General features: G+C 43.5%; 1 protein-coding gene across 3 annotated transcripts; it reads right to left on the reverse strand.

The window, feature by feature from the left end:
- Positions 1 to 125: 125 nt before the first annotated feature.
- On the reverse strand, positions 126 to 25,415 carry LOC124111559. 3 transcript variants are annotated; one of them, XM_046471308.2, is made up of 8 exons: positions 25,233 to 25,415; positions 18,843 to 18,982; positions 17,065 to 17,285; positions 15,999 to 16,201; positions 14,842 to 14,985; positions 13,843 to 13,983; positions 7,787 to 11,792; positions 126 to 7,630 (listed from the first exon to the last, which is right to left on the reverse strand). In XM_046471308.2, the coding sequence occupies exons 1-8, from the start codon at positions 25,341 to 25,343 to the stop codon at positions 2,691 to 2,693; spliced, it is 9,906 nt and encodes a 3,301-aa protein (XP_046327264.2). In that variant the 5' UTR covers positions 25,344 to 25,415; the 3' UTR covers positions 126 to 2,690. The 3 variants fall into 3 exon arrangements, with proteins under 3 accessions (XP_046327264.2, XP_046327265.2, XP_046327263.2); XM_046471309.2 differs by having other exon boundaries at positions 126 to 7,513; positions 7,670 to 11,792; XM_046471307.2 differs by having other exon boundaries at positions 126 to 11,792.
- Between the last annotated feature and the right edge of the window lie 626 nt (positions 25,416 to 26,041).

Below are 26,041 nucleotides of genomic sequence, written 5' to 3' on the forward strand. Positions count from 1 at the left end.
GAATTTGACTAGAGCTACTCACTGCATGTTCTTGTTTAACGCCACACTCAGCAATATTCCAGCGATACGACGGCGGATGTGGTGTTTCACTGATGACAGCAAAAAACAAATAACCAAGGCAGAAGAAAACTGTGACATTTTACTGTCCCAATTATACATTTAAAGGCATCAACACTGAAACATTCTCTATTTTGATTTACAAAGCCAGTATGGCAGACAGGTAGGTAAAGTATCAAAGTGGTAGAAGATGCATGAAGGGAGTTATGCTGGTTTCCTGTGCACAAGCCTGACGAGGAGGAAGCACACACATTATGCCGCCATAAACACCACTCACATTTCATACAATATATACACAAACTTATATACAGAAGATGAATGACAACATGTATTATAAACAGCTTCAAGATGATTATGATAATGGACTTTTGGAAGCCTTGATTTTGCATATGAAATTGCAACATGAGAAAGTGATATTAAACACTAATAAATAGCACACTTGTAGGATGACATGGAGGCATGTTCAACATGCATAATAACAGACTAGAAATATGCTGCCTTGACTCTTTCATAGTATGTACCAGTACATAGTTTATATACATGCCGCCCACTAGGGCACGTCAGCTCAGCATCCACACTGACTGACAAAGGCCTCGACAACCGTGATGGTCCATGATCGAAGGCCTTCTGTTCGACATCGCGACACCAGCACTACAGAGGAAGTCTGTGATGATGGACCGTCTGTTCGACATAACGACCAGACACACAAAGAACAAATTGAATCGATTATTAGCTCCTCGACAGTCAAGAAATTTTTACAAGACAATCATCAATACCTACACATGACCTTTACACACACAAACTGTTCAACATGTGGAAACAGTGACATATACCAGTCTAAAACTAAAGTAGACAATTTGAAAAAGGACACAAATCTGAAAGACTAAATGCAAAGGAGTCTAATCTAGAATGGTAGAAAAAGTGGAAAGAACCGTGTTCCACAAGCACAGGACTTACCCAGCATTGGATGAATGTACAACGGTGATGGTGCCCACAGAAGTACAACACCATGGAACTACGTAAGGTTCTAATAGCACCAAAGACAGCATCAGTAACAACACTCTACAACTACCCATAAAAATCATCACAATGCCAAATTGATTAGTAATAATGTTCATGTACAAGACCAAACTTTATGAATGTTTTTTTATGAAATTATTACAAGATTCTCATGTGCCAGCCAGGGCCCTGATCCACAAGGCGATCGTAGCGCAACGACAGTCGTAAGTCTATGTTAAAGTATGGGAATTACGATAACGTTGGCGCTACGACAGTTGTAAGTCTATGATAAAGTATGGGAATTATGATAACGTTAGCGCTACGATAGCCTTGTGAAATGGACCCCTGAGCCCGATTCAGAATATGTCTCCACACTGGACTTGAGGTCTGGATATCTTAACATCAAACATGCCCAACAAATGCACTTGCCTCATAGATAAAATAAACAGATACTTGTGTGAATATCCAGCTACACTCCCTCTGCCTAGAAGAACTCCGTATTATGCAAACCACTTAAAGTGCAACACTGAACACAAAGATTGAGTTTCCATGTTCTGAACATCGGATGCTCTGGGTAGAATCACCATTAAGTAGGCTTAAGTTCCAAAGTGATTCCACAACTACATGCTAACCCACAGTCCCCAGTCTTCATCTGCTCACATCCTATGTAGATGCTGACTCCCACAACTGATACTGTATTCTTGTGTTCATTTAACAGAAACTGATTCATACAACTTGTGAATATTATGAGTCTCATGTAAATAAGAATTATCTGTTCTTCAGAACAAGTTGTTCCTGGCAGGAATATCTGGTCTGTTACATTCTGTAGTTGTCTCACTTGCTGCTGTCAACTTGTTGATCCAGCATACCCAAGTGTCTTACGAGATAAAAAATATCAGGATGAGTTGATAATAGTTACAAATATCTAAGGCTTGCCAAGGATACTTTAATTCTTATCATGTCTCGATATATTTCTGCTTAGAAGACACAAGAGTAAGATTCTATTGATCATCGAAAATCATTCTGCCAACTTTTTCTGTTTGTGAACCGTCTTGAGAGTAAATATTCAGTGGCAGAGAGATTTGTGATGTCATTTGATTGTGATGTCATGTTAACCAATGATATCACAATGGCCTGCAAAGTATAATCATTTCATTTCATTGCAGTGATATCTACTAGGAGATACTAGCGATATTTCCAGTTGAAGCCAAGTTTGAATGATAAAGTGAAATAGTCACCAAATCACTAATTCAATTTAAGTAGATCATCAAATTCTCAAAACAAGATTCAATTCTTTCACATCACTCTACTGATTGAACATAAACTATTAGCACAAGAACCTCTCTAAAACAGATTTGTAACAAGGTTAAACATGCATAAAATGTATTGGTGGTAGGTTTTATGTGAAGCATTCAACAAAATGTACAATTCTAAGACTGGTTTAACATGAATCTCAATTTGTTCTGTATTAATAAAATAGATACAAAGAAATCTAAAAATACATTCAAGTAATATTGATCCAGAATACCCCAAATACACACACCCCACATAATACTACACTTTTTCGATTCAAAGATGACTTTCGAAAAGTAAACAAGGGAGATAACTGTCAATAAACAAGGGAGATAACTATGTCAGTGCTGCTTCTTGTCCCTTCGTGTCCGTGAGAATTGATATGCAAAGTTCTTCCGTTTGTTTATTGTCCACTTATGGTCAGTGCCTGTGGCTGCTGATTGTTGAATCTGATCACTAGCGACTGGCGTGTGTACCGTGCGTTCACTGGACCCATGCCTTGACCGCCGTGTGGTCACACCCTCCAGGATGGGGTCAACTCGAATCACCTGGACCCGGGGAGGGGGGTTGGTCTTGCTGTTGACCGGACGTTTGCGGTTGGAGTAGCCCATGTTCTTGGAGCTGCGCCGCACCATGGCCGGCATGTGGTTGGTGACTGGGATGGAGCTTGTCCTGGATTTCTTGCTGGCCGGCTGATCTGCTGAGAGAGCCTTCGACTTGGCAGCCTTCCGCGTCAGGATCACAGAACTGCGTGTGACTTTCTGATTTAAATTTTCCTTACTGAGGGAGACAACTCTAACTGATTTATCTATGGCAGGTTTAGGGTCGGACTTTCTGCTAGCCTTGAGACTATCATTTGAGTCAGTGACAGAATCAGCATCTGGTGCTGGAACAACCATCACACTGGTCTTGGCATCCCCGTCCTCCACTGGCAGTGTGTCACTCACAAACTCAACACTCTCCACAGAAGGGGAGCTCTCACCCGAAGAAATTGTAACAACAGATCTTTTGGCATGTGGTTCCTGGCTCTCAATGTCCGTCACTTTCCTCTTACAAGAATTACTCGGGACAACACTGCTGACTCGGATACAGTTGATGCTGTCGATATTGTCCACCACCCTCCCTACAGCCTCGACATCATCCCCACCATCTTCGTCCACCTCTACATTCCAGGTCACCGTTGTGAGCGTTGCTTCACATTCAATACTGGCTTCCTTCTTCTCACTGTCGGAGCTGCCTCTGCTGTCCCGTGAGTCTGTGGACAGCTTCATGCTCCTCCGGGACCGGGTGTTCCGTGTGACACTGCAGGAGGACACGGGAGCAATTTGCACGTGCTCAATGTCCGTGATTACGTGGGCTCGCTCCTCTTCATCCAGATCCCAAGTGAAGGGTGCAATGCTCACCTGCTGCCTGAACGCTTTCAGAGATCTTTGATTCCGCTCAGCTAACTTCTGATCCTCCTCGTCATCAACATCCCAGGTAAAGGGTTCGGACTTGACCTTCTCTCTCAGGGACTTCACTCCTTTCAACTTGTCCTCCCTCTGAGGAGAGTTGTCTGCGGCGACATCAGATGTGACAGGTGTAGTAACATTATTTTTGTTAATAGCTTGATCGGGGACCTCCCCATTTTTCTTGTTATCTGTATGTGGAGTTACAACAGTTGCATCAACAGAATTAGATGATGTTTTGTTCTCTGTTGGCACATCTATTGTGTTATCACAGGTTAGCTTGTCTTCAATGGCAGTGTCCTGTATCTCAGCCCCAGCTTCCAGCGGCTTGTGTCCAGCACTTCCTGCTTTCTGATCAGAACCCGCTGCTGCTGCTATCACAGTTGCATCTTGTTGTTCGTTTGCTTTTGGAGGTTTTTCGTCCTGAGATGTGTTTGATCCACTTGCCCCGAACTCCTCCAGGAGAATCACCTCATCTTCTTCCATGTCAGGACAGTCGGCCATGTCCACCTCACTCATGGCCACAGTCTGTCTGCTGGCCTCAGTCGGCTCATCCTCCTTCACACTCTCTGTGTAACCTGTGCAAACTTCTACTGTCTCATTCGGAGTTACTTGAACGGTGTCAGTGGGAATCATTGATGTCTCTGCAGGCCTAATCTCTGCCTCCAAAACTTTCAACTGTGGATCATACACAGCATCCTCTTCTTGTGTTCCTTGATAGTCTTCGGGAGTGGCGTTCTGATGCGAAGACTCTTCTGAACCCTCCTTGCTATCCTCTGATGCAGTATCTGCTTCGACCTGTTTCCCATCTCCCCCTTGTGTTTCTTCATTAGAGTTATCAGTCTCATTTTTCTGCTCTTGTCTTGCACATTTCTTTGTCAGCTTTTGCTTCTTGAAAGGATCATCATCATCTGAACGGGTATTGAGGTAGGACAAAAAGGAATCTAAGAATGATGGACTTGTTGGATTTTGTTTGGATGGAGGTGGTGACTTGGGGTCATCACATGACCCACTCCTGTTGCCCAATGTTGATGGCGTCAACTCATCACATGATGCACGTCGCGGCAATGCATCAGCTGGGGCGTTGACCAGCTCAGCACTCTTTCTTCTCACGGTCTCTGCTGACAAGTTGTTCAGACGAACCTCAAATGATTTTAGTCCAAATTCATTTTTTCTCTGAGTTCCTCTTGTCCTGCGAGACATATTGTGGTCAGGGTTAATAGTTTGTGATGCAGGAGCTGATTTGGGTCGATTGTCGTTTGAGTGAACCACTATTTGTCTCGTTAAGCTTCTGGTGACAAATTTAGCACTATGAGGTCTTTCTGGGGTTCGTTTTATGAGCACTTTGTTTTCTTCCTTCCTATTGCCTTGAGTCCTGTTTAGCCTACCAACAGATTGTCTACTCTGCGTCTTCATCGACGACAGTTTCTTGCTGCTGTGTAGCACATCCAGGATACTGCTCCTGGATGTCCGTGGTTTCATCTTTAGCGAACCTTTGTAGAACTGTTTAGCAGGAATTGTCTTCCTCAGCCTGTACACTCGGTCTGGCTGATTCATGACCCTCCTCTCAACTCTGGGCTCATCGCCTTTCATCTTTTCCCTCCTTGTGGAAACCCTATCTTGTTTGTTGCCACTGTCTCCAGAACTGAACTCTTTGTGTGCCATTTCAGGGTTAGATACTCGGTTCATGGTCTTTCTCAGACTTCTCTTGGGTTCAGTACCAGCTTCCACATCCTCCTCAGAATCCTGCCCATCAGAGCTCAGCAGGCCATCGCGATGTTCAACAGAAGGGACATCTTTCACTTCTTGACTTGCTGATTCAGATTCTGCTTTGGTTGCTTTTTTCAAGTCAGATTCATCTTGACCCACAAAGTCAGCTTTTCTGGGATTGCTTCTCAGATGTTTCACAATGGCTTTTAACTCTGAAGTAGTTTCCTGATCTTCTGACTTAGAAGACCCGTCCTGTTCTTTCCGCAGATCAGTTCCTCTGGGTGAATCAGATCCTTTGGACTCATCTTTGGTTAAGGTCAACTTACATTCAGAAATGTCAGTCTTATCAGTAACAACAGGGCTTGAGATATCTGACTTGCTGCTGGTCAGGAATTCAGTATTTCTTGGGTGGCTTCTTAAATGTTTGACATTCACTTGGTTCTGATCTACTTGAACTTGCTGATCTGTGGAGACGCTGCTGTCCTCTGCCAGGTAATCAGCAGGTCCGGCCATGCTCACTCCAACCTCCTCACCTCCGACAGGGGCGGGAGTGTTGACACTACCTGTTGATGGACATGGCTCACTTTCTGTCCCAGTATTACATAATTCTTGGGCAACAGTTTCTTGGCATTCCTCAGCAAAACTCTTTTTCTCTTCAAAACTCTCCAGCTCAATGCCTGTGACATGGTCATTAGGTTTAGCTTCTACAGAATCCACATTTGTCATGCCTTCTGCTTCAGTTTGAGGCATTTGGTCACCCAATTGAAGCACATCTACTGATGGAGTCTCACAAATCAAGTCTCTTTCTATATCTTCCTTACAAGTCACACTGGTCTCAGAAACCTGTTCCTGAGAAAGTGCAGCACTAGGTTCAACAGCAATGGTGGTTTCATTGATACTTTGATCAGGGAAACTTGGTACAACCACACTACTGGCAGCAGGTCCCGAGTCAGGACCTTGTTCCTGACAGACTTTAGAACTGATCACTGGAGCTACAGGCTGGAATGACGCTTGTTCTGAGATTCCGCTTGTAATGTCTGAATGAGGGGCTGGATCATTTATCATTCTTGCAAAAGCTGCAAGTTCATCAACGTTTTCTTTCGAAGGGTCAGGCAGAAATTCGTGGAGCGAGTCCAGGGACATGGATGTCGGCAGTGCAGTCTGATGATCACCAGCTGCTGCACAAGGGGACAAGAGGTGAACATCGCCAACAGACTCGGGACGGAGCTTTAGACCATCATCTCCCTGCGTCTGCTGCTGTCGGATCTTCAGCATGTCGTTCAGGGCTTCCTGAATGTCAGGAAACGGAACATAATTTTCCTCTGATTCTTCCTTTTCTGGACTCTTCTCCACTTCGACTACATCACCTTTCTCTTCAATCAAAGCATCCATTCTTTCTAAAATGATCTCGGAGTGCTGAGGAGTATGGTTCAAGTAGGAGATGAAAGCTGGGAAGTGTTGTTGACAGAGATGGCACACAGTTGCCCCAGACTCCCCCTTGCGAGTGGAGTATGGCTGTAAGTGTTTGATAACCAGGTGTTGGATGAGGTTCCTATGATTCCGGAACAGAGTTCCACATGGAGCACATCCGCAACCCCACTCCAGGCCAACAATGATGATCACCTGCCTTGTTTCCGACAGGATCTGTGGTTTAGGTCGGCCTTTACTTCTGGGAGATAATGGAACGCTCTTGCCATCACTCCTAACATCACATCTATCTTTCTTCCCACTCAGCAAACATTCCAGGCGGTCTTTCAGCATTTGCTTCACGTTCACATGCTTCTTCTTGGGGATTGGCTTGTTCCTCTTTTTTGGTGAAGACTTGTCCCCGGGCAGCTTTGGTACAGTTTCAAACACATCATCAGTTGGAATTCTATCACTTTTCTTGGACTTCTTCTTCTTGGGAGCAGGAGTACCTTCAGTAGCACCACTGCCATCTCCAGCTGGTTTGATCTTTTTCTTTGAGGCTGCACCTCCCACGTCGCCTGTTGCCCCCTCGCTGTTGCCTTCACCTGCAGGGATTGCTGCCTTCACTTTTTTCTTCTTCTTTGGTACCAGAGCTGCAGTGTTGTCACCAGTGGCTTGTAGTGTTGGGACATCACCGGCCCCAGCCATGATGATGCCTGCACTTCCCACGTCGCCCGTTGCCCCCTCGCTGTTGCCTTCACCTGCAGGGATTGCTGCCTTCACTTTTTTCTTCTTCTTTGGTACCAGAGCTGCAGTGTTGTCACCAGTGGCTTGTAGTGTTGGGACATCACCGGCCCCAGCCATGATGATGCCTGCACTTCCTAGAGGCAGGTCTCCCTGTGTCCTATCCATCACATCTGGACTCTCTGGAACATACCGCCCTGAAGAGTCTATCACAGACTGTATGGCATCTACATACCTAGCCAGCTCCCTACCGTCTATAGGCACAGGTGGTTGTTTGGGCTTACTTGGGCTTGACTTATTGGAATTTTTCTTGGATTTACTTTGCAAGCCAGATATACTCTTACTTATTTCCTTTGCATCTTGGTAGCTGGTTTCTGTTTCACCAGATTCTGCCACACCTGACATCCCAGGTGCCATGGCAACGGGAACACCACCGTCTGAGACAACAGCCAGCATCCCCGAGGTAGGTAGTTTTAGTTCAGACGCCTTCTTGGGTTTTCTGATAGGTCCATTGAGGTTGTAACACTCAGGCCAATGAGTAACTAAACTTTCCATACGGCAAAATGTTTGTTTACACAAAAAGCACTTGAAAAAGGTATTCCCATTATGACAAAGCTCTTTGAACTTTGGATTTGGTGTTTTTTTAGGTTTTGTTGTTTTTGTTTTTGGTTTTGGTTTTGGTGCCTTAGATTTAGCTTCCATGGAGGGTAACGGCGTTTGTCCTGGTGGTGGTAGCATGGCTGCCATGGCTGCTGCTGGTGACTGGGTTGTTGATGTCGCTGTTGCGGATGATTGGGTAGTAGATGTCACTGTTGCAGATGCTGTTGTGGAGATTGTTTCTGTTGCTGCCTCTAACCTGTCGACTACACCAGACATAACTGACACTACAGCCTTAGGGATTTCCACTTTCTTATTCTTACTCTTCGGTTTGCATGGCGGCGCTTGAGCCTTCTCCTTCATCATCTCCTGTCGTTTGAAATGTTCAATGAATTTTTTCAGATCGTCTGTGTTTGTTAAATCCAGGGCTGCCAGATCTATAGGGGGTTCTGGTGGAGGAGGTGGAGCTGCGGCCGGCACAGGCGGGGTGCACGGTCCTCTGTAACCTTCCACTGCCGTGTTTGGATGCCCAGGAACTCCTTCAGTTGATGGCTGCTTCTCACATTTCTTTCGTGGTCTGCATCTGCTCTTCAGGCATCGTGTTCTGTGGTCAAGCACTTCTGGGTCTGTCACGCAAAACATCTTACACACAGGGCACTGGTATACCCTACACGCTTCCAGTGACTTGATGGTAAGTTTGGGGTTCAAATGTCCAGGCTTCACAGACAGGTCTGATGTTTCACCATTCGAATCAGACGGAGCAAACTCTTCTGCTCTACATATAGACTGGATATGTTTCCGTAGATCATCCAGAGACAGCAACTGCTCTTGACATATTTTGCATCGATAAAAGACATTGAAGAGCTTCTTTGATGCCTTCTTTGGCTTATCAGTTGAGGAGATTGGAGCAACAACATCGTCCACTGGTGAAGATACTGTGGATGAGCAGGAGGAGGAGATGCTGGGGTTTGTTTCCACAGGACTTGGCTTCGTTTCAGTGGAGATGGCGCCTGGATCAGTCATTGGTGCAACTGAAGGGTCAGCTGTGTTCGGACAAGGTATTACTTGGGGCAGTGTCCCAGGCTTGGACACTGTGGACCCACTAGAGAGCAGGGGCTTTACACAGGTCAGACTCTGCTTGCCACATCCACCTAACAATGCTGTGTTTGTTGTTACTCTGGAGTTTATCATCGAGTTGGTAAATATTGTGGCCTTACTCTTAGGTTTGGGCTTTGGCTTGGTTAATGAGGACTTGAGAACAAAGGGCACGTTACTGTCCATAGCAGGACTTGGAGCAGTAGCATCAGCAGGTATCATGGTCTTGCCAGTGATTTCTGATTTCTTCTTCACAATAGGAAAAACTGGACTCCTACTTTTCAGAGCAACATGAGGATGATTTGTACTTGTGTAAACAGCATTATCTACAGGAACTGATTTCTGTTCTGTGGTAGTAACAGTCTTTGAAGATAGTTTGAGCATTTGTTGGAGATTAGCTGTAACAACAGAACTTGCTTTCATGTGATCAGTTTTCTGTACTCGATGTTGGTTAACACCTGCCAGCTGTGGTTTCCCCTGGTGTTGTTGCTGTTGCTGTTGCTGTTGTTGCTGCTGCTGCTGCTGCTGCTGCTGCTGCTGCCTCAGAACCTGCGGCCTACCCGGACTGAAAGTTGTGGACATCGTGGTCTGTCCTAGGTGTTGGTTCACCACGGCAACCGGAACTTGGGACTGTACCAGCTGGGGCTGAGCTAGCTGAGCTGCAATAGAAGGTGCAATCTGAGCAACAGTTGATGTGGGTTGCACACCGAGATTCACCGATGGTGGAGAGGCCTGTTGGACCGGGGCAGACACAGGGAGGGCCACTGCACGAGTTCCAATGAGATTGACAGCAACAGAGCCATGTTGTTGCTGGGCCACCTGTTGCTGGACCACTTGCTGCTGAACCACTTGTTGCTGCACTGTCTGAGCAAGATTTGTGAAATACTGAGACTGAGGCATAGACTGGGAGGGCACCTGTCCCCCGGTGAATGCCACTGCCATTTGCTGACCTGGCAGTGACGTCCCCCTGGACTGGTCATGAAGGATGACAGCTTGCTCCTGGTGTGTGGGTACTGGCAACTGGGTGGTCTGTGGCTGTGAAGGAACACGTAAGAGGCCTGAGGTGATGTGAAATACAGCTGACCCCACTGATGATTTCGCGGATGAGGGGGGCTTCACAGCTCCTGAACTACCTGGCATGTGCTTGGTGTGTATGTGTCCTGATCGAGCCTGTGTGGATGGCGTTGACTGAAATGGTTGGCTGGTTGTTGCACATGCTGACACTAATTTCATTGCTATCTTGTTCGAAGCTTGTGGTTTGCAGTTTTTCAAAGTTTCAATCTTGGAAAGAAGCTGTTGCTGTTGCAGCAGCTGCAGCTGTTGTAGCGTGTGCCCTGCGGACTGTGAGTGTTGAGGGACTGCCACAGCATCGTGTTGGGGGACTTCCTGTTCCGCGATGTTGAGTGACGAGAAGAGGGGATCAGCTGCCGACACAGGGGTGGTGTGCTTCATGTGGCCTGGCACCGGCACCGACATCTCCTCCCCGCCAGAACCATTGTTGTCGATGGTGATCTCCTGAAACGCCTCAGGCATGAGGTCAATGTTGCCCTGCTGCAGCAACTCATTCAGAGTATGTGTGTCGGGGAGGTCAGCCAGAGAGAGATCTTCTGTAGCAAAGAGCAACTGTCGGATGAGAGTATGCTTGTCTCCCAGCTCAGCATCCGACAGTTGTAGAGTTGGCTCAATACTCGCAATACTGCTGCTTGTGACATCTTGACTCTGGCCCTTGGCTGCCGACACAGCAGTGAATGGTTTGAGATGTTTCGACACCTGAGTGATTTGTTCCGTGTAGCCTGGCATGTTGGAGTTGATGGGTCTGACGAGGTGCTGGTGGAGCAGGGTCCTCTGGGAGCTATGAGGACTCATCCCACTCTGGTCCAGCTCGGGGATGCTTCCCTCGCTCACAGAGCTACTGTCATTGATGAGATCTTCATTGGAGTAGTTCTGGGCGACTGCTTCCCTCTCTGCGAGATACTTGTCGCATGCAGGGCCCAGTGACAGCCAGTCGTGATCCGGGTTCAAGTAGTAGGGTCGGAGCATGTTCAGGAGCCTCTCCACTTCGAAGAACGTGGCTGGGTTGATCTTGCCACTTTTGCTGGGGTGATCGCACTCTCCGGTTTTGTTGGTACAGTTGGAACAACACACCTTGCCCCTGTCTTTGACTAGAGACAGGCTCTGGTTGACGTAGAAGGACTTGACGGCGGCCAGAGTTGCCTGGTTGGGGTTGAGGGCGAAGGCAGTGACGGCAGAATACATGGCGGTTTTGGGGTTGCGGGTGGCATATATGAGAGACAGCTTCTCACACGTGGCTGCCATTGCTTGTTGTCTCTCCCGAAGTCCGTCCATGTCTCCCTCCTGCATGTGTTTCTCCAGGCAGCTCTTGTCGTAGTTGATGGCGAAGATGCAGAGGTCTGTGTACAGCTGAAGGAACATGTTGCCACACTGAAACATAAACACACATCATCAGACACTGAAACACATCATCAGACACTGAAACACACATCATCAGAAACTGAAACACTCATCATCAGACACTGAAACATAAACATCATCAGACACTGAAACATAAACATCAGACACTGAAACACACATCACCAGAAACTGAAACACACATCTTCAGACACTGAAACACACATCATATACTGAAACATAAACATCAGACACTGAAACACACATCAGACGCTGAAACACATAATCAGAAACACACATCATCAGACACTGGAATAAACACACATCATCAGAAACTTAACACACATCATCAGACACTGAAACACACATCATCAGACGCTGAAACATAAACATCCGACACTGAAATACACATCATCAGAAACTGAAACATCCGACACTGAAACACACATCATCCGACACTGAAACACACATCATCAGAAACTGAAACATCCGACACTGAAACACACATCATCCGACACTGAAACACACATCATCAGAAACTGAAACATCCGACACTGAAACACACATCATCCGACACTGAAACACACATCATCAGAAACTGAAACATAAACATCAGAAACTGAAACATAAACATCAGAAACTGAAACATAAACATCAGACACTGAAACACACATCATCAGACACTGAAACATAAACATCAGACACTGAAATACACATCATCAGACACTGAAACACATCATCAGACACTGAAACACGCATCATCAGACGCTGAAACATAAACATCATCAGACACTGAAACAATCAGACACTGAAACACACATCATCAGACACTGAAACATAAACATCAGACACTGAAACACACATCATCAGACACTGAAACACACATCATCAGAAACTGAAACATAAACATCAGACACTGAAACACACATCTTCAGACACTGAAACACATCATCAGACACTGAAACACACATCATCTGACACTGAAACACACATCATCAGAAACTGAAACATAAACATCAGACACTGAAACACATCATCAGACACTGAAACACAAATCATCAGACACTGAAACACATCATCAGACACTGAAACATAAACATCAGACACTGAAACACACTTCACCAGAAACTGAAACACGCATCATCAGAAGCTGAAGCATAAACATCATCAGACACTGAAACACACATCATCAGACACTGATATACATTATCAGAAACTGAAACACACATCATCAGAAACTGAAACACCCATCATCAGAAGCTGAAGCATAAACATCATCAGACACTGAAACATAAACATCAGACACTGAAACACACATCATCAGACACTGAAAGACACATCACCAGGCACTGAAACACACATCATCAGAAACTGAAACATAAACATCAGACACTGAAACACACATCATCAGACAGTGAAACACACATCAGAAACTGAAATACATCATCAGACACTGAAACACACATCATCAGAAACTGAAACATGCATCATGAGACGCTGAAACATAAACATCATCAGACACTGAAACAAACATCAGACACTGAAACACACATCATCAGACACTGAAACATAAACATCAGACACTGAAACACACATCATCAGAAACTGAAACACACATCATCAGACACTGAAACACATCATCAGACACTGAAACACACATCATCAGACACTGAAACACTTCATCAGACGCTGAAACACAAACATATCATGAGATACTGAAACCCACATCAGACTTTGAAACCCACATCATCAGACACTGAAACACAAACACACATCATCAGACACTGAAACACAAACAAATCATCAAAATCAGAAACACACATCATCAGACACTGAAACACACAGACACTGAAACACAAACACACATCATCAAACACTGAAACACACACCATCAGACACTGAAACAAAAACACACATCATCAGACACTCAAACACACATCAGATTTTGAAACACAAACACACATCATCAGACACTGAAACACACATCAGACACTGAAACACAAACACACATCACCATATTGGTTCTACAAATGTACTGACAGTTTCTATGTAAGCTGATCACCGAGTGCCACAACCAACTCACCTCTTCTCTCACACCATCGATGATGAGACCGATCTGCTCGGTGGAGCGGGACAGTTTGGCCACGGCCCACACGCTGCTGAGGAACTTGTCCTGGTCGCCATCCGCCAGATACTGGTGGCGGATCCACAACGTCAGCAGTTCCTGAAACATCGCAACATCAACAACATCATACGTCTGATGCACCAGCAAACTATTCATGACAATGTTTGTTTGTTTGTTTGTTTTTGTTTATCGCCGCACTCAGCAATATTCCAGCTATATGACGACAGTCTGTAAATAATGGAGTCTGGACCAGACAATCCAGCGACTGACATCATGAGCATCGATCCATGCAGTGGGGTACAATGACATGCATCAGCCAAGTCAGTGAGACTGACCACCCGATCCCGTTAGTCTCCTCTTAAGACAAGCATAGTTGCCGGTTGTTGAAGAGCATTCTACCCTAGATCTTCAAGTGTCCCTATATCAGAGCAACACGCTCGTCATATGATAGGTTCTAGAAGGCAAGGTGTCCCTATATCAGAGCAACACGCTTGTCATATGATAGGTTCTAGAAGGCAAGGTGTCCCTATATCAGAGCAACACGCTCGTCATATGATAGGTTCTAGAAGGCAAGGTGTCCCTATATCACAGCAACACGCTCGTCATATGATAGGTTCTAGAAGGCAAGGTTTTCTAAAGGAGCAACAGAAAGGGGGATTCGAGGCACTGGACCCGACTTGCGCTGAGTTTGGATGGGATGCCTATCTGAAACAACTGACTGCATGCCTCCAACACTAATCTGTATTCAAGAACAGAGCACGTCTCTCAAGACCCAACAGATATCTTAAACAGATAATGTCACCAGTTATGTTTACTTTCAGGTAACCAAGTGGCGAGCAGTAGATAAATTTAGGTTGCCAATCAAAGGTTTAAATCGCATTGGCCACCAAAATGTTCGCTACTTAGAGGGCTCAACCTTTGTGTGTGAAATTTGACACGACCTTGTGACCTACTGACCTTGCTACTGCAGTGGTCCGAAGGTCGGATCCAGTCCTGGACGAGGAAGGTCTGTGCCAGCTCAGTACACAGTGATTTGTTGTTTTCCGTCTGCTGAAGCCTCGTAATGAGACGCACGCCATCATGGCAGGGGATCTTCTGACACTGCAACATACACAACAGCAATCAACACTGTCTCTACCAGGGACTATCTTGCTGTCTCGCTGCTGGTACTATCTGACTACTATCTAGGGAGTCCGGCTACTATCTTGGAGTCCGGCTACTATTGTCCTGTTCAGCTACTCCTGATACTATGTTGGAGTTGGGCTACAATATTTCTGTCTGGCAAGTCCTACTATTATCTCGTTGTCCGGCTACTACACCAAATGGCTACTACACCAAATGGCTACTATCTTTGAGGCCAGTTATTATCATAGTCTCTTGCTGTACGGCTACTACGATAATTTCTTGGAGTTTAGTGCTCACTCAAGTATAATGCGCACCCCCTTGTATGTACAGAAAAAATACATCGTAACCCTTCAGCAAACACCGGTTTACCAATGGGTGATAATTGCCGGTTATTTTGTTACGCATGGAACAATTTGACCAGTCACCGTCGAGGCTCCCGTGATCACGAGAACTACATATGACATAGAATCGTCAAACTACAACAAATATAACTTTTAACAAGTCAAAGTATGGCATTTATAATACATGTATCCATTCTCTGTCAATTAAAGTTCGCAACAAGGCGTCAATAGCGGTAATCTGACCGTGGTTGCTGTTAATAACAGTGAGTTCTGCAATCTTCTGATCGCTTCTCACACTATTTTCGCCGAGATTAATTAAAACAATATTAAAAGAAATTTTGAATAAAATTAATGAAATAAGTAACAAACGTAAGTCCAGATTACAATAAACACTTTTTATAACCAGACAGTGTAATTATAAGATTACACTGTGTACTCCAGTACGGATTTGTTGACATGGTATTTCCGGTGTTACGTGCTCACAGTAATGTCTTTGCGTTGGGGAAAAAACTCATCAAAACTCATTATGGCGTGTATAATGCGCACCTCCTTCTACACAGCTGTGTATTGGGGGGAAAAGTGTGCGCTAAACTGAAGAAAATGTGGTATGTTGGTGACTTTCTACCATCTTGCGGTCTGGCAACTCACCTCCTCCTGAAGACGATCCTGCTGGTTCAGCTTGTGCAGCAGCATCAGTTGTGTCTGGCGAATGTCAAGGTCATCTGTCAGAGCGGGGTGTTTAAGGCACCATGAGCACAGGTTCAGTGCAAACTCCTCACAGTTCTCCTGAATCATGATCTCCACACGGATCTTCAGGATCACAGGGTCCTCTTGCTTGATGTAGTTCAAACCTAGAAAAAGCAAAATATACTTTAAACATCATCATCATCATCATCATCATCATTATCAGAGTAAGTGAGTGAGTGGTTTTGTGCCGCTTTAAGCAATATTCCAGCAATAACACGGTGAGGGACATCTAAAAATGGGCTTCAGGCTTTGTACCCATGTGAGGAATCAAACCCGGGTCTTCGGCTTGACGAGCCAACGCCTTAACCACCAGGCTACCCCACCACCCCTAAAAAATTAAAAACGAACTCAAGCCATGGGTTTGCTCAAACAAATAATGACCGCATGTAGATATCCCATGGAGATACCATTTAAGACATTAGATGCCCAACAACCTATGCTTGACATAAAAGGCCACCAACTTCATGGGCTGGTCTGTGACTCTGAGGTCATCATCTCAATCATGTAGATCGATGGTCATGATGTCAATCACTGGATTGTCTGGTACAGACTAGATTATGTACAGAGTGAGTGAGTATTGTTTTGCACTGCTTTTAGCAATATTCCAGCAATATCACGGCAGCGGACACCAGATTTGGGGCTTCGCACATTGTACCCATGTGGGGAATCAAACACGGATCTTCGGTGTGACGAGCAAACACTTTCACCACTTGGCTACCCCACTGCTCCAGATTATTTACCAGGGTTAGAAACTAACAATATTTGTCCATTAGTCCTTATAATTATAACATATAGCAAAATCCTTAAAATGGGCCAATTTCTACTAGTCCTTAGGATACCTTTACTATTGAGCAGTTTGGTAAGGACTACAGGACTAGTGCCAATTTCTTACGCTGTTTACAGACTGCCATTGTAAAAATGGAATATAATCTAGGGCTGTCTACACAGCTAAGGCAGGCAAACTCACATTCCTCTTCCTCGTTGTCGTCCTCTTCAGCCATGACTAGGCCCAGGGTCGGGTGGGTCCAGCCCGTCTGGATGAGGTCGTGGATGAGGCTGAACCGTGTGTAATTGTGCGAGGACAGCTTGGTGTGGAACGTCTCCAGCGTGGTGTGGAAGTTCTGCTTGCTCTGGCTGTCATCGGCAAGTTGCTGCCACTGGATGTTCAACACAGTCCGTGCACAGTGCCTGAAATACACATTGCCCTTCATAAACACACTGTGGCTTCTAACACAGATCAACACTTGATTAGTACAGAACACCTTGACAGTCTTAATAGAACATACCAGCACTATTTCAGTTGAGAAATAATGATGATAACAATAATGATGACATCACAGTACTGTATGACATCATAGCACTCATTAACATCATCAAGGGAATGTCTCTACATGTCAGAAATTGAGGGAAATACATAAATGTGCATGTCTTTATCCATTTGCACGAACTGAAACAAAGATGTTTTCTCATATTAACCATGTTAACATTTTATCCATAAAAGTGCTCCTAGCTCAATAGAATGTATACCTATGTTAGAAACATTTACTTTGAAGACAGATCAGAAAACATCGTCAAGGGACCAGTTCAAAAGTTCCATGGATAAAAATCTTAATTCCTTAAGTCTAGTGTCAGTGTGTGTGAATGGCCCAGCAAGTTTTCCATCAGTCAAAATCAATTTACCTGACGTTTATATGTACGTATTAACTAAGCTAAGCAAAAACTCTGATCCTATTTTTGGTCATATGCTGTTAGGAGTGGTCATTAACAAAAATGATTACCGTATTTGACGTAATAAGCGCCCGGGCGCTCTCAAAATTTGAAATAGGGGGCTCTTATTCGAATATTATTTTGGTGAAGAAAAACATAGTTGAAAGATAAATTTTGTTGTTTATGCTGACAGCCTGAAATGTTTATGTACGACAGATATATTTTTCCAGATTTTAATTGCCCATAAATAAGGGTGCATATAACACACGTGTGCGTATTATACCGAATAAATAAGTCTTGTGTACATTGATCAATCGGAAGGGATGCAAATTGGGCTTGTTCACTAGCCAATACATCAGCAAATATCGCCGTGGGCGCTTATTAGAGCGAGGCGTGTATTACGTCATAAGTCTATGTTTAAGTATGGGAGTGACAATCACCATAGCTACGACTGTCGTAAGTCTATGTTAAGGTATGGGAGTAACAATCACTATAGCGCTACGACTGTCGTAAGTCTATGTTAAGGTATGGGAGTTACAATCACCATAGCTCTAAGATTGTCGTAAGTTTATGTTAAGTTACGGGAGCAATACGAGTTACAATCACCTTAGCGCTAAGATCGCTTTGTACAACAACACCCTGGTCTTTCCATGGGGTAGTGTTTTGTCGCCACTGCCGGCACCCGTGATAAGTCCTTCTGACATGTCTAATGCAGTGCATAGTATAGAACATGTAGAACGGCAGATTGGATTAACAAAAACCATACAGATGATTTTCAACACCTAATAAATGTCAGTGAATAAACGTTCTGAAAAAGAAGGGCAAAACACTAGAATGTGTGCCACTAAACTCTGGAGATCAACATTTTAAAAATTAAGTCGAGGGGGGAGCAAGGTGGAATGCCTCAAAACTTAAGGAATAAAGATTTTTGATCTCACATTGAACTTTTGAACTGGTCCCTAGCATAAGCAATCTCAACAAACATGTCTGCCCCAGTGTTTGCAGTAAAAGTAGGAACTGTCTGTACAGGGAACCTACCGGAACAATTTCTGGCACAGAGCATTTGTGACGGGTCCAGTTGTCAGTCGAGAGTACATCTCTCCGATGTAGCCCAGGATTATCCATAATCCGATCACCTTGTTCTCATAATCTTCCACATTCTCAAGCTTGTCAATTGTCTGCAACACAAATATATATAAAGCATGTGCACCGCCAAGTCAGAGTCAACAGATATTGTCCAAATCTTCACATATTTTCAATCAAGATGCTCACGTGATTTGATGCACTTTGCGATGTAAGACACGTTTTATGACAATATAGATCTTGATTATTGATCAGATGCAAGTGATATAAGAGGCGGAATCTGATTGGTCAATAGGAGACACATAGAAGGTGGCACTATGATCGAGCCCAGAAATTCCAGCCTAGTTCGTCAAGGGTGGAAGCTAGACTTTTATAGTCAGTTAACTCCCTTGCATGGTCCTGAGTATAGCGCACAGTCACCGAGAATAGTTGGATGGACGACGGCTTTTGGCATGTTGATCTGCAGTAGTTTGGGTGAAATGTCTTTCATGCAGGTGACTGGTGAGCTATAGTGTCTACTGTTTGTTTTAAGCCGCACTCAGCAATATTCCAGCTATAGGATGGCAGTCTGTAAATAATCAAGTCTGGGCCTGGCAATCCAGTGATTGACATCATGAGCATTGATCTACTCAAATGGGATACAATGACATGTATCAACCGAGTCAGTGAGCCTGACCACCCGATCCGGTTAGTCGCCTCTTACAACAAGCATAGACCCGATCTTCACGGGTCTACAGTGTTGTTTCTGACATATGGCGGTAGTGGTCGAGCTACAATTCGAGCAGTTTAAGGAGGTGACAGTTTCTAAAGAGAGTTGGGTGTAAAGCCGCTTGGAACAGTATTTCAGATTTATCACAGCATGTCAGCTTATTGTTTGAATAAAGCCCAAAGTGATGCAGGTCTCAGACGTTTACCGGAAGCCACGAGCACGGGTATGGTGCTGACAAACCTAGAAACATAATCGAGGCAAACCAGGACAGGAACCCCAAATCATGGATTTCTGGTGAGCCCAAGGGACATAACTATGCAGGTCGAACTACCGCACCTCAGACGACGGGGGCAACCATGCTCCAGACAGTTTCTATAAGGCTGGCTGTGCAAATATGAAAATGACAAGGGGGCAACTTGAGGCCTTTTACGACGTGACTTGTGTCGTCTCAACTTGCCAAGTGCAGAATGGACACCTATTTGTAAACACTTTGGATTAACGAGTATGGCGGATAAACGAAATTAAGTAGTATCAACATCTTTGATCGAAAATCAGACAACTACATGATAGATAATGATACAAACACGTTGCAATAAAAAGATAAAAAATAAAATATTCATATTGTTACGTTACATTGTTAGCGGAATATGTTTTTTTAATCATGCAACCTCTGAAGCTTAATACAAAACAACTGTTACGGACTGTGTGACTGATTCAAAATACTTTAAAAAGCATAGTCTGGAATGGAAGTCTCCAGTTTGAAACTAGTGCCGCAAAGCTCAAGAAAGCTGCTTTATTAGTGGCTAATGTTGACTTCTTGTTAGTAATTTCATTGGTCGGTCATAGTCCACGAAAGGTCGTTCTGATGGGATGTCCTCATTGGTAGCCAGAACTTGTATCTGATTTTAATGAGACTGAGGTAATCTAAGCATGTGATTAATCCTGTTTTGTTTATTTAAAGCATTAATAGTTTATTGTTAAGCTAGTATTTCTCGGCTGATGACCACAGCATACTCTGATCACTGTGTTGGATTAACGAGACAGTGATTTCGGCAATTCGTTGCAAATTAGGTGTGTCGGAGTCGGAATGCAAGACCGTTAGATTAACTAGCACTGATTTAATCAGTTTCCATCATTAGCGTTTGAAAATCAATGTGTCACCAAATTTATGCGAGTATGGATGACAGGCCTAAACTTTGTCATGAAATTAATGTGAGAAGCCTTGCCTTTGAACAATAAGAACTAATCTCTCATAGCAGTACACATAGATACAGTACACATGCACACTGACACCACACCTTACACACACACACACACGCGCTGGCAGCACAGTACACATAGATACAGTACACATGCACACTGACACCACACCTTACACACACACAACACACACTGACAGCACAGTACACATAGATACAGCACACATGCACACTGACACCACACCTTACACACACACAAACACACGCTGGCAGCACAGTACACATAGATACAGTACACATGCACACTGACACCACACCTTACACACAAACAAACACACACTGACAGCACAGTACACATAGATACAGTACACATAGATACAGTACACATGCACACTGACACCACACCTTACACACATACAACACACACTGACACCACACCTTACACATATACAACACACACTGACAGCACAGTACACATAGATACAGCACACATGCACACTGACACCACACCTTACACACACACAAACACACGCTGGCAGCACAGTACACATAGATACAGTACACATGCACACTGACACCACACCTTACACACAAACAAACACACACTGACAGCACAGTACACATAGATACAGTACACATAGATACAGTACACATGCACACTGACACCACACCTTACACACACACAACACACACTGACACCACACCTTACACATATACAACACACACTGACAGCACAGTACACATAGATACAGCACACATGCACACTGACACCACACCTTACACACACACAAACACACGCTGGCAGCACAGTACACATAGATACAGTACACATGCACACTGACACCACACCTTACACACAAACAAACACACACTGACAGCACAGTACACATAGATACAGTACACATAGATACAGTACACATGCACACTGACACCACACCTTACACACACACAACACACTGACAGCACAGTACACATAGATACAGCACACATGCACACTGACACCACACCTTACACACACACAACACACTGACAGCACAGTACACATAGATACAGTACACATGCACACTGACACCACACCTTACACACACACAACATACGCGCTGGCAGCACAGTACACATAGATACAGTACACATACACACTGACACCACACCTTACACACACACATACACAAACACACACTGACAGCACAGTACACATAGATACAGTACACATGCACACTGACACCACACCTTACACACACACAAACACACACTGACAGCACAGTACACATAGATACAGTACACATAGATACAGTACACATGCACACTGACACCACACCTTACACACATACAACACACACTGACACCACACCTTACACATATACAACACACACTGACAGCACAGTACACATAGATACAGTACACATGCACACTGACACCACACCTTACACACACACAACACACTGACAGCACAGTACACATAGATACAGTACACATGCACACTGACACCACACCTTACACACACACAACATACGCGCTGGCAGCACAGTACACATAGATACAGTACACATGCACACTGACACCACACCTTACACACACACAACATACGCGCTGGCAGCACAGTACACATAGATACAGTACACATACACACTGACACCACACCTTACACATACACGCACACGCTGGCAGTACAGTACACATAGATACAGCACACATGCACACTGACACCACACCTTACACACACACAAACACACACTGACAGCACAGTACACATAGATACAGTACACATGCACACTGACACCACACCTTACACACACACAACACACTGACAGCACAGTACACATAGATACAGTACACATGCACACTGACACCACACCTTACACACACACAAGACACACTGACAGCAAACCATACACACACACTGACAACACACAAGACACACATTGACAACACTCCTTACACACACACAACACACCTTACACAGCATGCGCACACATTTAGAGCACAGCATACACACACACACGCTGGCAGCACAGTATGCACACACATTAACAGCACAGCTTACACACATACACACAAACACGCTGGCAGCACAGTATGCGCACACATTAACAGCACAGCGTACACACATACACACACACACACGCTGGCAGCACAGTCAGTCTACATCATACTTCCTGGTCTTAACCCTCTTCAAGTATGTCACTGCTTCCAACATAAATATCATCCAAATTAATGAAAACACAGATTCCCACTGCATAAAACAAGTTTCTACTAGAAAACCAAAATTATTAATGCAGTAACCTAGCAACGGTATCAATATTATACTTAATAACATAGTTTATCAAAATGATAATTTTGATGTAAATGGACCTAAACACTAAAACCTGTATTTGTGTCAATAGCACTGTCAGTAGGAGCATGATTATGACAAAAGGAGGTGTGGTTTTGCAAGAGGTAGGATGTCTCAAACTGACATTTAACATGCACCAACATCATTAGGGGAACGAATACTCATTATACTCTATTACGTGAGACTGACAAATCCTAAATTTATAACAAATAATCCATTTTCCGCCACCTAATTGTCACAAGGTCTCAGACACACAAACACTACCAACTCACGCAGCTGAAAACCATGCACAGGGTTTTACCTGGACTTCCAGGGGGCCCAATAATTAATATGAGGGCCCTTTAAAATAATGAAATGGTGTAACGTACTGTATGTCTAGATATTACGTTAGCGGCTGTAATGAATAATTGATCATGTGGACAGTAGTCATGAAATAACAGACACACACAGCTGCTGTAGGTACAATGAATATGATTTTTTTACCTGCGTCAATTCTCTACATATGTGTGCACTGGCCGCACATTTGTGCGCTGTTAAAACCCTGATATACTATCATCCTTATTGATATCATCATTATCATACAGAGATATAGTTTCACAAACTGTTTTAATTATCTGCATAAATATTGCCATATGGTCTGTACACCGTGCAGTTTGACATGATAGTGTATTGCTTACAGTGCTACAACAGCACACTGTTTTTTTTAAAAGAAACATTTGACATCTAAACATGCTAAAAGTGAACTTAAAGCAAATCCCACCAAAATTTCTCCCCTTTGTCATATCAAACATTGAATACATTCAACCAATCATCATGATTATGCTACAAAATCGCACACATGATGACAATACAACATACTATTATTGATACTTCGTCTGAGCCCCTCGATAAACCAATATCCTGTATATTCTTTGTTTGGGTCAGTTCTACTTTAAGGGCAACAATTTACACAATATCAAATCCTTCCAGCAACACTAACAACGGAAAGAGCATCAGCTGGGAATTAGAGTTAATATTTTTTCATTTCTTTAATCATATCAAAATATATATATGTTGAGCATGTTGAAATAATCAAAAAGTTAAAACAATGCAGCCAAATGATAATTATTATGTGCACTATAAGTACAGTACTGGAATTGTGGGAAAATAGAAACAAACCCTACTATAAACAAGCTAAAGCCTAAAACCAAGTCTGAGAATGATCATTGGGCTAATATGCAAAATTACATGTCTCTGAAATTATACATGCTCTCCTGTCCCATAAAATAATTGATGAAACATGCAGACAAAATTTACAAAAGATCCGCAAATGCAAAACATGGCAAAACAACATAGCTCTATAAAAAATAACAGCATGAGCCTTGATCTTACACAATGAACTGTGTCATTATTAACGTGTGTTTACAGCCTATGTCTGTAATTGATGCAATATCAGGGGCATTCAGTACTATCTACTTGTCCGGAAACCTTGCCTACATCTAGCATTTAGCCTATATATTTTTTTCTTCTCAAGTCTTAAATCTGTAAGTATATCAACAAAGAAACATTGTTTACGGATAAGCGGTGAAAAATACAAAAGTGCTTTGTAATTCAGGAAGTAAAGGCGTGTTAAGCTATATGTTGAGGGATAGCCACCTGTCAATGTGTCCAAACACACAATACAAAGCCGATTTATTATTCATAATTCATGAAATCATAACTTATATTTTGCATAAATCATAATTTTCATTATGATACATGTATTTCATATAATTAATAAGAAAATATCGTTTAGACATCGTTTGTGTTTATATCCCTCGACAAGCGAGCCCTGTTCTTGTCATGCGCTGTAACCTACATCAGGAAGTCGCTTTGTTGATAAGAAATTAATGTCGGTTGATATTAGATGTTGTGGGGGTCAATCGGAGCGTAGTTTGCATGGGACTGCATTATAAAATGTTATATATCATTATGCACACGTAACTGCACCACTAGACTGCTTATTAAATTATATATAACCAGTTTAAAATGCGTGCGTGCGTATCGACACGCCATTAATGGCACTCCAAAATGAAAGACAAGTTGGCTTGACTTAGACCGGGGACTTGACAGCGCGGATCACTGACCTTGCACGCTGTTTCGCAGTAGGCAACGGTTGCAGCATATTTATCGGATATTTTCTGACAATATTGTTGAGCTGCATTCCTCAATTCTGCGAGTAAGAGGTTAAAATCCATAATTTACTGAGCTATGCATGTGCGCCATACGTAAACACACAGCTCAGCCTTATATGATGCCATCTAGCGACGCGGGTCAATGTCAAGGGCAGACAACTGCATTGTCTGCCATTATTGAAACCGGCTAGATTTTCTCAGGGCTCGATTTAATTGATTTCGTAAAGACGAAAAGAATAAAAGACCAATAACAAACATTTATTATATGTCGATTTAAGTCACGGGTAGTAATAGCAACGTCATCGGTAATATGTTTAATTGTCATTTAATGGATACAATTAAGTAATTCAGAAAACCATTGACACGTTGCGGGAACATGAGAACTGGTTTCTAGGACCAAGTCACATTGAACCGTGGACTCTACATAGATTGTTAACTGAAGTTTTGAAGCCAGTCGCTGTTTAGTCGATACAGACTGTCTTCATGTACCAAATGAAACTCAGTAAGCATCGTCGCCAGCTCTCGTGGTCTCTCAAAGTTTTGGCGAGAGTTTAGTCTTCAATTCCCCTCTAGAAGTACCTAACATCTGTTACCTACGTTATCACCCAGACAACGATATAAATGCGAAGAGCACAAATCACGTGGCTACTATAATTCCTATTTTAATTCTTCCAATTATTTTTGTTGTAATTTACACAGTATTATATCCTTTTAATTGAGTTTATACTAAAGGAGTTTTCAAGCAAGTCTAGGCAGGACTG

The sequence above is a fragment of the Haliotis rufescens genome, unplaced genomic scaffold, assembly GCF_023055435.1.
Source record: "Haliotis rufescens isolate VD_foot unplaced genomic scaffold, xgHalRufe1.0.p SCAF_71, whole genome shotgun sequence".
Classification (NCBI taxonomy): Eukaryota; Metazoa; Mollusca; class Gastropoda; order Lepetellida; family Haliotidae; genus Haliotis; species Haliotis rufescens.